The 14,091-nt window shown below is 53.5% G+C and overlaps 1 protein-coding gene across 11 annotated transcripts in view; it reads left to right on the top strand.

The window, feature by feature from the left end:
- Positions 1 to 14,091, top strand: part of RBM33 (RNA binding motif protein 33) — a 133,553-nt gene that overhangs the window by 65,264 nt on the left and 54,198 nt on the right. For all 11 annotated transcript variants that reach the window (XM_045086269.1, XM_045086267.1, XM_045086266.1 and 8 more), the window contains exons 8-9: positions 1,913 to 2,195; positions 9,687 to 9,745. In XM_045086269.1, the coding sequence (XP_044942204.1) occupies positions 1,913 to 2,195; positions 9,687 to 9,745 (342 nt within the window). The remainder of the gene's footprint in view (positions 1 to 1,912; positions 2,196 to 9,686; positions 9,746 to 14,091) is intronic.

Below are 14,091 nucleotides of genomic sequence, written 5' to 3'. Positions count from 1 at the left end.
GTGCCTCGCAGGCCCCACGGAGCTCCTGCGCCCCGAGCCTCCTACATGGGGCTGGGCGGCGCGCTCCCCTCTTATCCGCCGCAGCGGTCTTCTTGTCAGCCCTCCCCCTGGCCAGAGCTCGCGCTGGGTGCCATCGCCGAACTGCCACCGGCCCTCCCTGTGCACGTCGGAGTCCCTGGCCCTTCCCTCTTGCCAGCTCTGCGCTCCCCAGCTGCCCTGGGCCTCTCCACGAGGGCGGCTCACAGCCCCTACACTCCCGGTCGCAAATGCGGGATTTCCTTAGCACGCCTGGTGTTCGTGAGTGGAGGACGCGCCCCGCGTTCACCGTCAGGTCGGAGCCAGCTCAGACGGCCTCTGTGCGCGCTGGTGCCCGGCTCCCTGACTGTCCTGTCTGCGCTGCATGCGTCCCTCGCGCCTCGCCGTGCGCTAGAAGAGGCACACGCTGGCATCCCGAGCGTGGGTAGCCGTGGATATGGGCTGGCCCCGGGGGTCTCTGGAACAGTCTTCCCTGAGGCTGAGGCCGAGGCCACAGACGGTTTGGTTTCCAGAGCGTCTTCGTGCCTCTGAGATGCCTCTTTTTCCGTTGCTCTTCGTCCAGCCGTGGCCCGTTTCCTCCGCTCGGCTCTCGCCACAGCCCGCGGAGCGGCGAGTGAGACACGTCTTCGTGTCATGTCTTCGGCGCGTCATGTCTGTAGGTGCCCGCACGCGCTGCGGGCTGGAGCCACGGTCCTTCAGGCGCCGGGGGTTCGGGAGCCGCCGGCATCGGGCAGCCCAGCAGGGAAGGCGGGTGCTGCGTTAGACGGTGCATTAGCGAAGTGGCCACCTCTGCTACCGAGCATGGCCGGCCTCAGGAGTGGCCATGAGCAGGGCTTGTGCACGTAGGTGGTCTGGACTCTGCTGCCCGACCTGTGAAAGAAGGACTGGCATGAGGAGCCCCTGCAGTGCATCGTCGGGGGTGGGGGGTCTGGGTGAGGGGGACGCCGGTTACTTTGTATTTGGACCTTGACATAGGGGCTTATGACACGGGGTGGCCCTGTGCTCAGTGATCGTGCCCTTGTGGCTGCGTCCCTCCCCTTGGGTCTGGCGTCTGACGGGACCATCCTGGGACCCCTGACTGCTTTGGGTGTCTGTTTTCTTTCCTCTGTCCATCTTTTGTCTCCATGGCTACGGTGTCACTGCTCCCTTGCTTTCCCAACAGCCGTGTCTCTGCCCTCTCCCTCCTCCTGTCCCCGCCGCCTCGGGTAGCTGGGCTTTTCTTGGAGGCCTTGTGCCCGGCATGGCTGCTTGTGCACATCCCTATCTTTATTCCCTGGTTTTCTGGAAGAGGAGCAGCAGGACCGGCTGTGGGGAGGGTGAGGGCAGCCCGGGCTCAGCCTGCAGCACGGTGCTTGGCTTGCTCTGGGCAATATTATTGGCTGAACCAAAATTTTGTGAACTTTTGGAGTCCACGTGAGTTATTTTATTTTTTATTTTTTTAAAGATTTTATTTATTTGACGGAAATCACAAGTAGGCAGAGAGGCAGGCAGAGAGAGAGAGAAGCAGGCTCCCCGCTGAGCAGAGAGCCCGATGCGGGGCTGATCCCAGGACCCTGAGATCATGACCTGAGCCGAAGGCAGAGCCTTAACCCACTGAGCCACCCAGGCGCCCCCCCCCCCCCCCCCATGTGAGTTATTTTGAGGCTGTGATTTTTCCTTCCTTGAGGCTGGTTCGCGTTGTGAGGCAGCTTGCTGGGGACGGGTCATACAGCTTACTGGTCCCACTGTGTGACTCCAGTTGTCCCTGCAAACTTACTTCACAGCCGTCCCTCCCGGTAAATTCACAGGGTAAATCTGTAAGGCGCCAGCCTTCCCTTACTCTTCTTCTGAATGTTGATTTCTGTGAATTTGTCTCCTCTTTTTTGGTGGTTTTCAGACGCACTCTCCAAGAGTAATCCCTCCTCCGCAGCCTCAGCCGCCGCCGCCGCCACCGCCGCCGCCACCGCAGCCCATCCGAAGTCTGTTCCAGCAGCAGCAGCTGCAGCCTCTGCTCCCCCTGCAGCACCCGCACCACGCCTCGCCCCCCCAGGGCGTGCACATGCCGCCCCAGATAGAGGCCCCGAGGGTGATGATGACCCCGCCCCCCGTGACCCCCCAGCAGCCCAAGAACATACACATAAACCCTCACTTCAAAGGGGCGGTGGTGACGCCCGTTCAAGGTACGTGTCTCTTCTGTTCTTTTAAAGCCACGGGGTCCCACGGCCAAGTCGTCCTCACAGGCACGTCTCTAAGGACGGCTTGGCTTCTCTGCTTCCTCCCCTTGCCCCAGGCACCTGCCAGCTTGATGGGCCAGACTTGTTTGCTTAAGAATTTGTTTCTTTTGTTTTATAACATGGTGGGAAGCACTGAGCAACTTCTCAAGTTCAGGGGCAGCAGAGGTCATTGCAGAAATGCCCAAGCTGGTAGTCTTCATCATTCCTCCAGGGGGAATGTTTCACCGTGCGTGCCTGCCGCCCCGTCCGCCCTGGTGGTCAGGTCCAGTGAGTAGCCACACGACTGCGCGCTACCACAGGCAGCCGGGAGGCCACTTCGGAGTGGGGGGTGTGGGGCGTGTCTTCACACCTCTGCTCAGCCCACACCGATTGAGAGACTTTTCGGTCTCTGGCGTTTGAGTTGCGTTGCTGAAAAAGAGTAGATAAAGCCGTCTGCGCTGGTGATCCTGCTGTCTAGGAGACAGGGACGGGCAGCGGGCAAGAAACATCACGTGTGCAGCGTGAGCGCGCAGAGCACGCGCCTGGGGCCTGGAGTCGGCCGCGCAACGTGGGAGACGAGGGCGGGCTGCGTCGCGGAGCTCAGGGTGGAAGGTGGTCAGCGAGCCGGCGATGTCACTATCTCAGGGGAGAGCGTTCCAGGCAGAGGGATCAGCAGGGGCGCGTGAGACCACGCCCTGAGTGTTCCAGAACCAGAAAGACCTGACATGACGTGAGTGGACTGGTGAGGGCAGAGAAGAACCATGGGACCTCTGTCACGTAAGACTTCCAGCCCTCCGAAGAGCCGTGGTTTTTCCTCTGAGCAAAAGGGGCTGTGACTGGAGGAGTTTAAGGAGGGGAATGACGTGATCTGGTTTCCGGCTTAGAAGAGTCATTTTTGCTGCTGTGTTGGCAGTGGGCTGTAGGGGCAGGTGGAAGCCAGCGTTCAGCCAGGGGACGGTGACGCTGACACGGGTGACGCACGATGGTGGCTCAGGGTGGTGGCGGTGACGGTGGAAAGCCGTCAGCTGCTCGAGCCAGCAGGATGCGATGGACCAGGTGAGGGTGCGGGAGGGCGGAGGCAGAGGGGCGCTGGGGGGTCTAGCGTCTGAGGCATGGACTTAACCGGCCCCTGTGGTGGGGCAGAGTTGGTTTTGAGTGGGGGAGGCCCGAAGTTCTGCTCCGGATGTGCCTGCAGGTGGTGGCGCCCACAGTTAGAGTTTAGACAAGGAGGTCTAGGTTCAAGTGCAACTTGCTGGGTGGTTGGCACATAGGCAGGTCGAGAGCCTGTGCCCAGTGAGAGGCCCAGAGGAGGGAAGTTAAAGTGTGGGGCGAGCCCAAGGCCTGGAACCTGGACAGCTCGGGGCCTGGCACAGGGTAGCAAGGAGGAAGCGGAAGGAGTTGCAGGGGTGAGCGGGGGTGAGCGGCGGTGAGCGGGGGTGAGCGGGGTGAGCGGGGTGAGCGGCGGTGAGCGGGGTGAGCGGGGTGAGCGGGGGTGAGCGGGGTGAGCGGGGTGAGCGGGGGTGAGCGGGGGGTGAGCGGGGTGGGGGGTGAGCGGGGGTGAGCGGGGTGAGCGGGGGTGAGCGGGGGTGAGCGGGGTGAGCGGGGGTGAGCGGGGTGAGCGGGGGTGAGCGGGGGTGAGGGGGGGTGAGGTGAGGGGGTGAGGGGGTGAGCGGGGGTGAGCGGGGTGAGCGGGGGTGAGCGGGGTGAGCGGGGGAGAGCGGGGGTGAGCGGGGGTGAGCGGGGGTGAGCGGGGGTGAGCGGGTGAGTGAGCGGGGGTGAGCGGGGTGAGAGGGGGGTGAGCGGGGTGAGCGGGGTGAGCGGTGAGCGGGGGTGAGCGGGGTGAGAGCGGGGTGAGCGGGGGTGAGCGGGGGGGGTGAGCGGGGGTGAGCGGGGGTGAGCGGGGGTGAGCGGGGGGTGAGCGGGGTGAGCGGGGTGAGCGGGGTGGGGGGGTGAGCGGGGTGAGCGGGGGTGAGAGCGGGGGTGAGCGGGGGTGAGCGGGCGGGAGCGGGGTGAGCGGGGGTGAGCGGGGGTGAGAGCGGGGGTGAGCGGGGGTGAGCGGGGGTGAGCGGGGTGAGCGGGGTGAGCGGGGGGTGAGCGGGGTGAGCGGGGGTGAGCGGGGTGAGCGGGGGTGAGCGGGGTGAGCGGGGGTGTGAGCGGCGGGGTGAGCGGGGTGTGAGCGGGGGCGGGGGGTGAGCGGGGTGAGCGGGGGTGAGCGGGGTGAGCGGGGTGAGCGGGGGTGAGCGGGGGTGAGCGGGGGTGAGCGGGGGTGAGCGGGGTGAGCGGGGTGAGCGGGGTGAGCGGCGGTGAGCGGGGTGAGCGGGGGTGAGCGGGGGTGAGCGGGGGTGAGCGGGGGGTGAGCGGGGTGAGCGGGGTGAGCGGGGTGAGCGGGGTGAGCGGGGTGAGCGGTGAGCGTGGCGGGGTGAGCGGGGGTGAGCGGGGGTGAGCGGGTGAGCGGGGGTGTGAGCGGGGTGAGCGGGGTGAGCGGGGGTGAGCGGCGGTGAGCGGGGGTGAGCGGGGTGAGCGGGGGTGAGCGGGGTGAGCGGGGTGAGCGGGGGTGAGCGGGGTGAGCGGCGGTGAGCGGGGGTGAGCGGGGGTGAGCGGGTGAGCGGGGTGAGCGGGGGTGAGCGGGGTGAGCGGGGGTGAGCGGGGGTGAGCGGGGTGAGCGGGGGGTGAGCGGGGGGAGCGGGGTGAGCGGGGGTGAGCGGGGGTGAGCGGGGGTGAGCGGGGTGAGCGGCGGTGAGCGGGGTGAGCGGCGGGAGCGGCGGTGAGCGGGGTGAGCGGGGGTGAGCGGGGTGAGCGGGGGTGAGCGGGGTGAGCGGCGGTGAGCGGGGTGAGCGGCGGTGGGAAGTGCCCTCGGCAGGGCGTCTTGCGCATTTTGACAGGCGGTTGTGGTGTCACAGGGAAGGTGCCTGTCTCACTCGGGTAGGCTGGATAGAGATTGGGGTACCGAAGTGGGAGGGCGTGGCGTTGACAATCCTTGAGGGTGTTCTGCTAACACAGAGGTTGGATGGTAGTCGGCAGGAGGAAGTGGGCTTGAGAGAGCGGGTCTTATTTTCAGATGGGGAAAGCGGCAGCCCGTTGAGACGGCGAGAACTCAGGGGTGCAGGTGCGGGCGACTGCGCTGGCCGGGCATGGTGGGACACAGGAGCAGGACGGCGGACAGGAGGGGCCGTGTTGCGGGTCTGAAGAGGGGAGAGGAGGTATGGAGCCTCCCTCTAGGGCAGCAGAGGACTGGACCTGCTGGCGGGGTCTGGAGGCATGTTGCAGCCCCTTGAGTTGTGTAGTGGGGAGCTTAGCATCAGACCATAGCGTGGCTTTGTGGCAAGGGCACGGCTTGCACTTGCCGGAAGCCGGGTGTTGGCAGCAGTAGAGGGCGGCATTGCTCGTCACGGATGAGAAGGAGGTGCGGCCACTAGGAGAGTGAGGTGGCGAGGTTGAAGGTAGAGGTGAGAAGGGGGCTTTGTAGAGACTGCGGAAAGGTGGGTCACTTGCCAACCAGGTCTGGGTGTGGCTGCGGAGGGGTAAGGGCAGTAGTCGGGGACCCAGGAGACCGGGCACAGGAAGCCTGGTCTCTCTTGGGACTAAAAGCAGGGCGGGAGACTGGTAGGACAGGAGCTGAACTCTGGGGCACGGGTCACGCCGGTAGACGGACAGCAGCTGGGGGTAGGGGTGACAGTTCGGATGATGCGAGAGCCCGGGCTGGGGTCTGAAACCACGCTGACAGCCCTGAGCTGTCCCGCCTCACCTGCAGAGCTGGCCGGGAGGAAGACAGCCCCATCTTTGGGAGCGTTTAGTTTCCCATTGAGTAAGAGGGGGGTGGCTGAGGCCCCCATGGGCTCTGCTGACACTGAACTTGGAATCCCAAAGTCGCAGAAGTTGGGGAGAAGCCCGAGAGGGGACTTGAAGTGTGGGAGGAGGCGGTGGCTGGAGGCACTCGGAAATTGTTCTGTGCCTTGGAGCCATGTCTGTGGTGGTGAAGGCGGCCGGCTGGCCTTGGGCATGTTACTGGAGACTGCTTGGGCTTGACAGACCTGGGAGGCAGAGGCAGAGCGGGTCCCCGACCCCTGCCAGCCTCTGCCTGTCCCCAGCTTGTCCTGCAATCTTTTGCCCGCCTCATCCTCCGCCGGGGCTCTGCGCTCCTGAGGCAAACGGTAGGGCTGCTGACTTCCCCAGGGTCGTCCTTGTGACGGGCCCACAGCCTGGGTCTCCTGCAGCAGCTGCGGGATGCGCGCCCCCCGACACGAGAGTAGCCCTTTCCGCGGCGGCTTCCTAGGACAGGCACCTGCACTCAGTGTCGTTTGTCAGAAGAATTTTACTGAGGTCAGCATCGGTTACTGTGTATTTCCTCGTAAACACTGAATGGAAAACTGGCAGGTGGTGGGCGCACAGATACTCTTCAGCCTAATACAAACAAATAGTGTTAGAAGTCCGGAGTGGGAAAGCTCCAAGGGCGCCCCGGGACAGCGTCCGGGTGTGAGAACCACGGCCTTGCCAAAAAGTCCGCAGCCTGACATACTGGAGGCAGGCCTTAGGCCGCAAAGCTCATCGTTCCGTAAGTGGAAGACCAGCTCTGACAATGGGTTTTACACTCTTGGAACCAGCGGAATGATTCTTCAGTGTGAAACTGGCTGCTGCGGAGCCCATGTTCCTTCTTTAGTGTCCCTTTGGTCTTGAGCTGGGCTGCTGTGGGGGGGAAGGGTGCAGCCCTGCCCTAGCTGGGCGCATGCACAGGGCACTGTTGAAGAGTCGCGTGTTGCCCGGGAGATGAGTGTGCCCTTCCTGAGAGAGGCTGCCAGTGTCTGCACGTCTCCTGTGCCTAGCACGCACACTGCCCCAGGGTCTCGGAGCTGCAGGCCACTGACAGGTGCATGGAAATGTTTTAAAAGAAGTAGCAGCATAAGCATGTCTTTTCCTGATTCCTTTTCAGGGATACAGAGGGTTCCATCATATTATAATTAACCAGTTTTGGTGGAAATTTAACTAGTGTTCTAGATTTTTGCTTATTTAACTGTTGTAATGAATTAAAAACTTGATCGGTTTAGTCTGTTAAATACATGGGACAACAGAAAGATAAATGGTAAATATCAAATATTCCAAGTAGAGGGTTCAGCAAGAATGGTGTGTTACCTTTATAAGTATTAAATTCTCTGCTCACTGCGCAGAGAGAGGCAGCTAGTTGGAAGTGTCCCCTGCTCACGAGCTCTGGAGACTGCGGAGCTCCCAAGGGACACTTTGCAGAGGCCTGGGTGGTCTGACCGAGGCCCTTTCTCCAGGCTGGATCTCGGATCTGCCCCTCACACCTGTCCTTACGTGCTCTCTTCTGTCACTTTTGTTCTTTTTCCGTCCTTTCTTTTTTTGTTGCTTTTTATAGTTTACTTTAAAAAAAGAAAGAAAGGGACGTCTCGGTGGCTCAGTGGGTTAAACCGCTGCCTTCAGCTCGGGTCATGATCCAGCGTCCTGGGATCGAGTCCCGCATCGGGCTCCTTGCTCAGCAGGGAGCCTGCCTCTCTTTCTGCCTCTGCCTGCCTCTCTGCCTGCTTGTGTGCTTTCTCTCTCTTTCTTTCTGACAAATAGATAAATAAAATCTTAAAAAAATAAAAAAGAAAGAAAGAAAAGAAAAGAAAGAAAGCCAACTAACGAGGAGGCTTCTGTGTAAGAAATCTGTTAATTATATAATCATCAGATTTCTTCCCAGAGACTGCTCCTAGCTTTCTTGCTCTCATTCCCTGCAGGCAGAGAGACTTAATTTTTTCTTTAATCTTTTTGTTGTAGTGGAGGTTTCGGACGGGAAATTGGTATTTAAGTGCCAAGTTTAAAAATCAGTGGTACGTAGTCTTGAAGGTCTGGGTACTTCATATTTGGTGTTTAATGTACAAACCCTCATCTTCATGTTGTTTAGTAGGTAGTTGTCTTTCACCTTCATTGTCATCTTTTGAGGTCAAAGATACTCTAATGGTCTCTTTCTCTACTTCACAGTCTGCTGTTTTGCTTTGGTTAAATTGATGAGCTCCTCCCCCTTCCCCAGTGCCTTTTAGCAGGCTGGGCAGACCTGGGGACCAGGTCTTGATCCATGTAAAGTCTCTCAGATTGACCTCTTCTCGGTTTGAATTTTTGGATTAGGCTCGCTCTCTCTCTCTCTCTCTCTCTGTCTCCCAGGACTTCTGCCATTTTACATTTTATCCAAGTAAGTTTCTTTTCACCACACTTTGTATTTGATGGGTGCTGACTCGGCTCTGAACACACCATACCTTTAAATTGGACCTGTGGACGTCTGGCCCTCATTACATGGCTTGATGTCTAGAGTTCCTCGAGTACCTGTAGTAAATAAAATTTATCTTAGTGTTCTGTTTTTACAATAATTTTGACCTTTAAGCTGTATCCTTTCTCTGTTTCTCATTCACCAGACATTTTTTAAATTAAACGTTTGGTATGTGGTATTATTGCTATTTTATTTTCTCTGTATCCTACCTTGGCTGGTTGTTCTCTGTGCATGTCTGTGTTCTAATCTCTTACAAGGACACCAGTCAACTGGACCAGGCCCGCCCATGTGACCTCATTCTACGTGATCACCTCTTTAAAGGCCCCTAGCGCAAATGCAGGCCTGTTCTGATGGCTGGGCGGCTGGGACTTGAGCATGGGCATTTGGGAGGGGACCGCAGTTGAGCCTGTAATAGCTGACCCCCTGAGAGCTTACCGCGTGCATGGGACAGTCATCGGGCTGTGAAGTGAGAGACAGGGTACACCCTGGAGAGCAATCCGCAGGCCGGTGGTGGTTTTGTTTTTTTTTCCCTCCAAAATCAAGATCAGTACAATGCATACGTTTTAAGTAGCTTGAGCATACCTGATTCAGCCCCAGGGCGTAAAACTGACATGTGGCTTCTTCCCTACTATAAAATATCTGCTTTAAAAATGACATGATTTTGCGTTCCTCTGGTAGATGGATTGGAGTTCTGCTTCTTTAAAAACAACCACCAAAACCGAACCTCTGGTCTTGGTGTGGTAGGTTGTGTAGTACATGTCTCCTTGTAACGCTGCCGTGGGCATGTGTGTCTTCCTTCCTCTGCTGTCTCCCTCCCTGTCACTCTTCTAGAGGATTTCAATGTAAATCTATGTTTGGTTGGAGTCCGAAAATGTAACTGGAGTAGATTGTCTGGATAACTGGAATATGGATGTGCAATACGGGGCCGTGTTTCGTTTTAGAGGAGTAAGCTCTTTGTTGCAAAGCGTTGTAGTTCTACATAGGAATCCCCCGCTGAAATCTCAGCTTCTGCGTGTGCCGGCCCACGTTCCGCTCGCCCATCCTTGTCTGGGGTGTAGGTTAAGTGTAACCCTGACAGAGTACGGGTACTGGACACAGAACATACATTTGCTATTAAACTTGACATGCTGTATTCCTTTCTCGGTGGGTTTGTTTGTGACGTAAAGGGTGTTTGTAACCAGAGCTGTTTTTCTTCCTAGTGCCCTTGCTGCCAGTCCCGAGCCAGCCGAGACCTGCTGTGGGGCCGCAGAGATTCCCAGTGAGTAGCAGCTGCTTCTTCTGCTGCAATAGGACGAGCATACGTTTCCTGAGAAACATTCAGACAGCAAATGCGCGTGGTTCCAACTAAATAGAAGTTTAAAGATTTGTAAATATTGACAATAATTTTTGCACTGGAAAATGTTTGTTAAAAGCTTAAGGTCAATGGGTTTTTGAGAATGGAATTAATTTTGTTTAACTGTAAAAGTGTTGAATCAGGATCATCATACAGTGCCTTTCGTCTTAAAGAGGTGAATTTTGATTTCATCATTGAAATCAGTCTTTAAGTACTTTAAGTGAGAAAGGGCCTTGCTTTATCATGGTGTGTGTGCGTGCACAGGTGGATTTGCGTACGTGTGGGTGTGTGTGCAGTTCTGGGGGATAATAATGACCTCTCGGGGCACCTGGGTAGCTCAGTCGGTTAAACGTCCGACTTTTGGCTTCGGCTCAGGTCACGATCTCAGGGTCGTGGGATCGAGCCCCTGTCGGCCTCCGCCCCCAGCCCTAGAATCCTCTCCCTCTGCCCACACCACCCCACAGTCACTCGTGCGTGCTCGCTCTCAGATAAGTCAGGCAGTCTTTGCAAGCTTCTTTAAATGAGATCTCTACTTGCTCAAGAAAACAAAAAGCAAAACAAAACAACCAACTGAACCCCAAAAGTCTTAACGAGCTATTGGTTTTGTAGCTTAAAATGAAGGTGTTTCTCTTTAAAATACCTTTACAAGAAAGCACCAGTTCCCTCCGTACTTGGCTGCGCTTTCCTTAACTCGGTCCGTTCTTTTGATGTATTTTAACTGGAAGAAAAATGTCGGTTAAATAGTTGTATCTGTTTCAATAATTTTTTCTTTTTTTGAGTTTTGGGTTAGACTTGTTATTAGTTCTTGGCTTCATTAAATCAGTGAGGACATGTTTAAAAAAAATGGACCAGACTATCAAATTTTACTATCATTTGTATATAAAACAGATACAGTTTTGTTGAGACTGAATAATCTCTGATTTCAGGAAATATCTAAGAGACTGGTTGACCCTAGCCTTGAGACTTAAGGACAGCATATTTATTATTAGGCATTTAGCCTTTTAATGAAGGCTCTGGGTGTATAGTCAGATGATTATTCAGAAATAAAATCAGTATTAGATTTAAGGCTCAGAGTACTTTTTTTTAGAAAAACTTTGATATGTTATAGTTATTTATGAATTATAATTTGGTTTCTAAAACTGATTCTTAGTGGTTTTATTCCCTTACTTATTTTTTCCTTTAAATTACTTACAAAGTACTAAAAACTAGGTTTTAAAATTAGGTGGTGCATTTATTGAGTATGCCTCTGTGTGTCCTAATAGACAGGGTTTATTAACTGCATGGCCCACTAATAAGTGTATGTGTTTTAGTTGTTAGATACATTTCTTCTTTGAAGTAGTTTACCCATTAGTTACTCTAAAGCACTCATGTTTTAGGTACTTCTTGCTGTTTTTCAGAAATGTAAGCAACTATGCTATAATCATTATTAGATTTGTTTTTGTGTTTTGTTTGCATTATAGAGATAAAATTTGATATGAAAACCAATTGTAGTTTAATGAAAACATAAAGCACGGTTGTATGTACTTGATATTTTTATAAAAAGGTTTACTAATATAAAATTAGGATAAACATTTGTAGTTTTCGTCTACTTTTATTTTTCTGTTCTGGAGATACAATTTTATCTGATCCTAGAGGAAGCAAATTGCATACTATCGGAGGACAAGGGGATAATAAAATATCTTTCTCTTTCTCTCTCTCTTGTCTTAAAGATTGATTTATTTTAGAGAGAGAGCATTGGGGGTGAGCAAAGGGGAAGAGAGAGAAAGAGAAAGCAGCAGACACCCTACTGAGCACAGAGCCTGACACAGGCCTCAGTCCCCCGACCCTGAGATCATGACCTTTGCCGATATCCAGAGTCAGATGCTTAACCTACTGAGCCACCCTGGTGCCCTCAAAAGAATATTTCTTTGAGGAATTGAACTTTTTTTTTTTTAAAGATTTTATTTTTAAGTAGTCTCTACACACAATGTGGGGCTCAAACCCAGAACCCTTAGACCAGTAGTCACGCACTTTACCGATGGAGGAGCCAGCCAGGCACCCCTAAATTGTGAACTTTCTTTTCAGTTATATGGTTCAATGGGGGTAGTAAATACCGTGGAGCTGCTTTTGGAAGAGTTTCTGCAAAGTGTTGATGTTTTGTTTTGTTACTGTTTTTGAGACGGGCAGTATGTACAGGCGGCAGGAAGCTGCTGGGCTACACGGGAGGCTCCCTGCAGCTCACTGGTCTGTTGGTATCTGACACGTCCTGTACCTTCTGTTATGTCCCAAATGCTGGGTCTTAAGCTGCAGTTACAACATGCCTGTGGTCTTAAAAGTGCAGTGCTCTGCTTATTTCTGTAGTCGATCTTCCTGAGAGCAGATGATCAGGTGTGCAATCTCTACGTGAGAGGTGGAGGCACCCGTTGGCTCAGTCAGTGGAGCGGGTAGCTCTTGCTCTCAGGGCTGAAGTTCCATGACGGGTGTAGAGAGGACTTAAAAAAATCTTTTTTTTTTTTAGAAACGCACAAGAGGTAGTATGTTTTAAAAAGGTGTACTACAATATCATTAAGAAGGGGGACCAACTCTGGGCCATTGCCTGGTACTTTACATAAACCAGATCTTTACTGAATAAAACTGATTGTCCCTTTTCTGCTAGGTTGGACGCGGTTGCTGTCAGTGTAAGGGTAGTTTTGTGAGCATGCATCTCCTTCCTTCCCAGTGCTTCTGTGGAGTGCTAGTCCCAACCCATAAAACAGACTAGCAGACTAGCAGAATTCAGTAAAACCAGTTTTACAAAATTATAAAACTAGTGGGGATAGTCTTGCTGTGTTTTAACAAAACCCCTTGGAGATTTCTTAACTGATGGCCGTTTGCCCAGGGGTGTGTCCTGTTAATTTTGCTTTGTAAGGTGATAAAGCAGTTAGGTTGGGAAGCCTGACTTTGGAATCATCATGGAGTGTGTTCAGATCAGTAGACTTCCTTGGCACACAAACAGATGTGAATTACACGGATCTATTGAGCAAAGTGAGGTTCACTGCAGTCTCGCAGCGCGGTCATTCAGTAGTAATGTGCTGTGTCACTTACTGAGCCACTGTCGATCTGTACTTCCTGTGCACAAGGCCCAGGGCTAGGCCAGCTCTGCTGGTTCGCAGGGCGAGTAGGACCGTGTGCACAGGCTGATGTGCAGCCGTGGATCGGGGCCTCCTGAGCCGGCAGCAAGAGCTCCACCTGTCCTCGGAGCAGTGGGGGTTCCGTAAAGGAGCTCGGGTTGGGAAGGACAAGATTGCCGGGAATCTCACTTTGCTCTGTACGTTTCTGTAATCCACATCCTTTTGTGCGCCAGGGACATGTACTGACTCCAGCAGACTCGGTGAGCAGCCCTGCGTAAAACGAGTAGTTGGAGAAGGGGTGTGTAATTTACGTTTTGATTGTTTTTAACGGTACATACGTGAATTTGCGCCAGAGAATTACGTCATGTTCACTTTCTCCCCATCTGACCAAAGAGCAAAAAAGGCAGCCAGTACAAGTACCACCAGATTTCCAGATTTTAAAGGAATTAGTATCTAGTCGGTATTAGTGGTAAGGTGTTCTGCTCTTCCCCAACAGTGGCAAGCTTTACTTAAAAATCCATTTTGTTTGACAATTTTACGAAAACGTGAGAAATTCCTAATTTAGAGCTAGTACACCTAGAAATTGTATTAGGTGGTAATGCCTCAGTTTTTAAATTAAAAATCAGAGAAGTCTAGGCAACTAGTAAGCCTGTTTTTCATAGAATTACTTAAGAATGTTTGAAAAATTCAAATCTTAGGTGAAAATACGGTATTCTAGGTTATACGTGATATAGTAGGAGAACTAATATTTTTATTTCCTCTTTGGTGAATTGTATTAAAAGACTTGAGTAAACGGTTTTTAAGACAAAGCTTGAATGTCAGAGTACTAAATACCATAAGAAGGGCATCCTTACAGTTGATGTTTCTGGAAAATTCTGCCTCCAGCTGCCCCTTCTGTGCTCCTGTCAGGACACTCTGTGTCTGCCCCCGGCCCCACTCCCTTAGTTTGGAGTTTGCTGACTTGTTTTGTGATTCAGGTTTGCACCTAAGAATCCGATCTGTGTCTTTAATTTTCACTATGGATATAGCTCTTAGTGCTGCACTTTAAAACATTTCTCGTCACGAACTATAATTCCCAGGCTGCTTTGTTCTTTGAAATCCAAGTTATCTATCTGTCTATCTATCTCTCAGTATATTGGATAGCGTTGTCAGAGAATGAATTCTTTTCATACCGCAGTACCA

This window comes from Mustela putorius, unplaced genomic scaffold, assembly GCF_011764305.1.
Source record: "Mustela putorius furo isolate JIRA1106 unplaced genomic scaffold, ASM1176430v1.1 tig00000929_pilon_pilon_pilon, whole genome shotgun sequence".
NCBI lineage: Eukaryota > Metazoa > Chordata > Mammalia > Carnivora > Mustelidae > Mustela > Mustela putorius.
The sequence above is the reverse complement of the archived record's forward strand: the minus strand, read 5'-3'. Positions and strand labels throughout refer to the sequence as shown.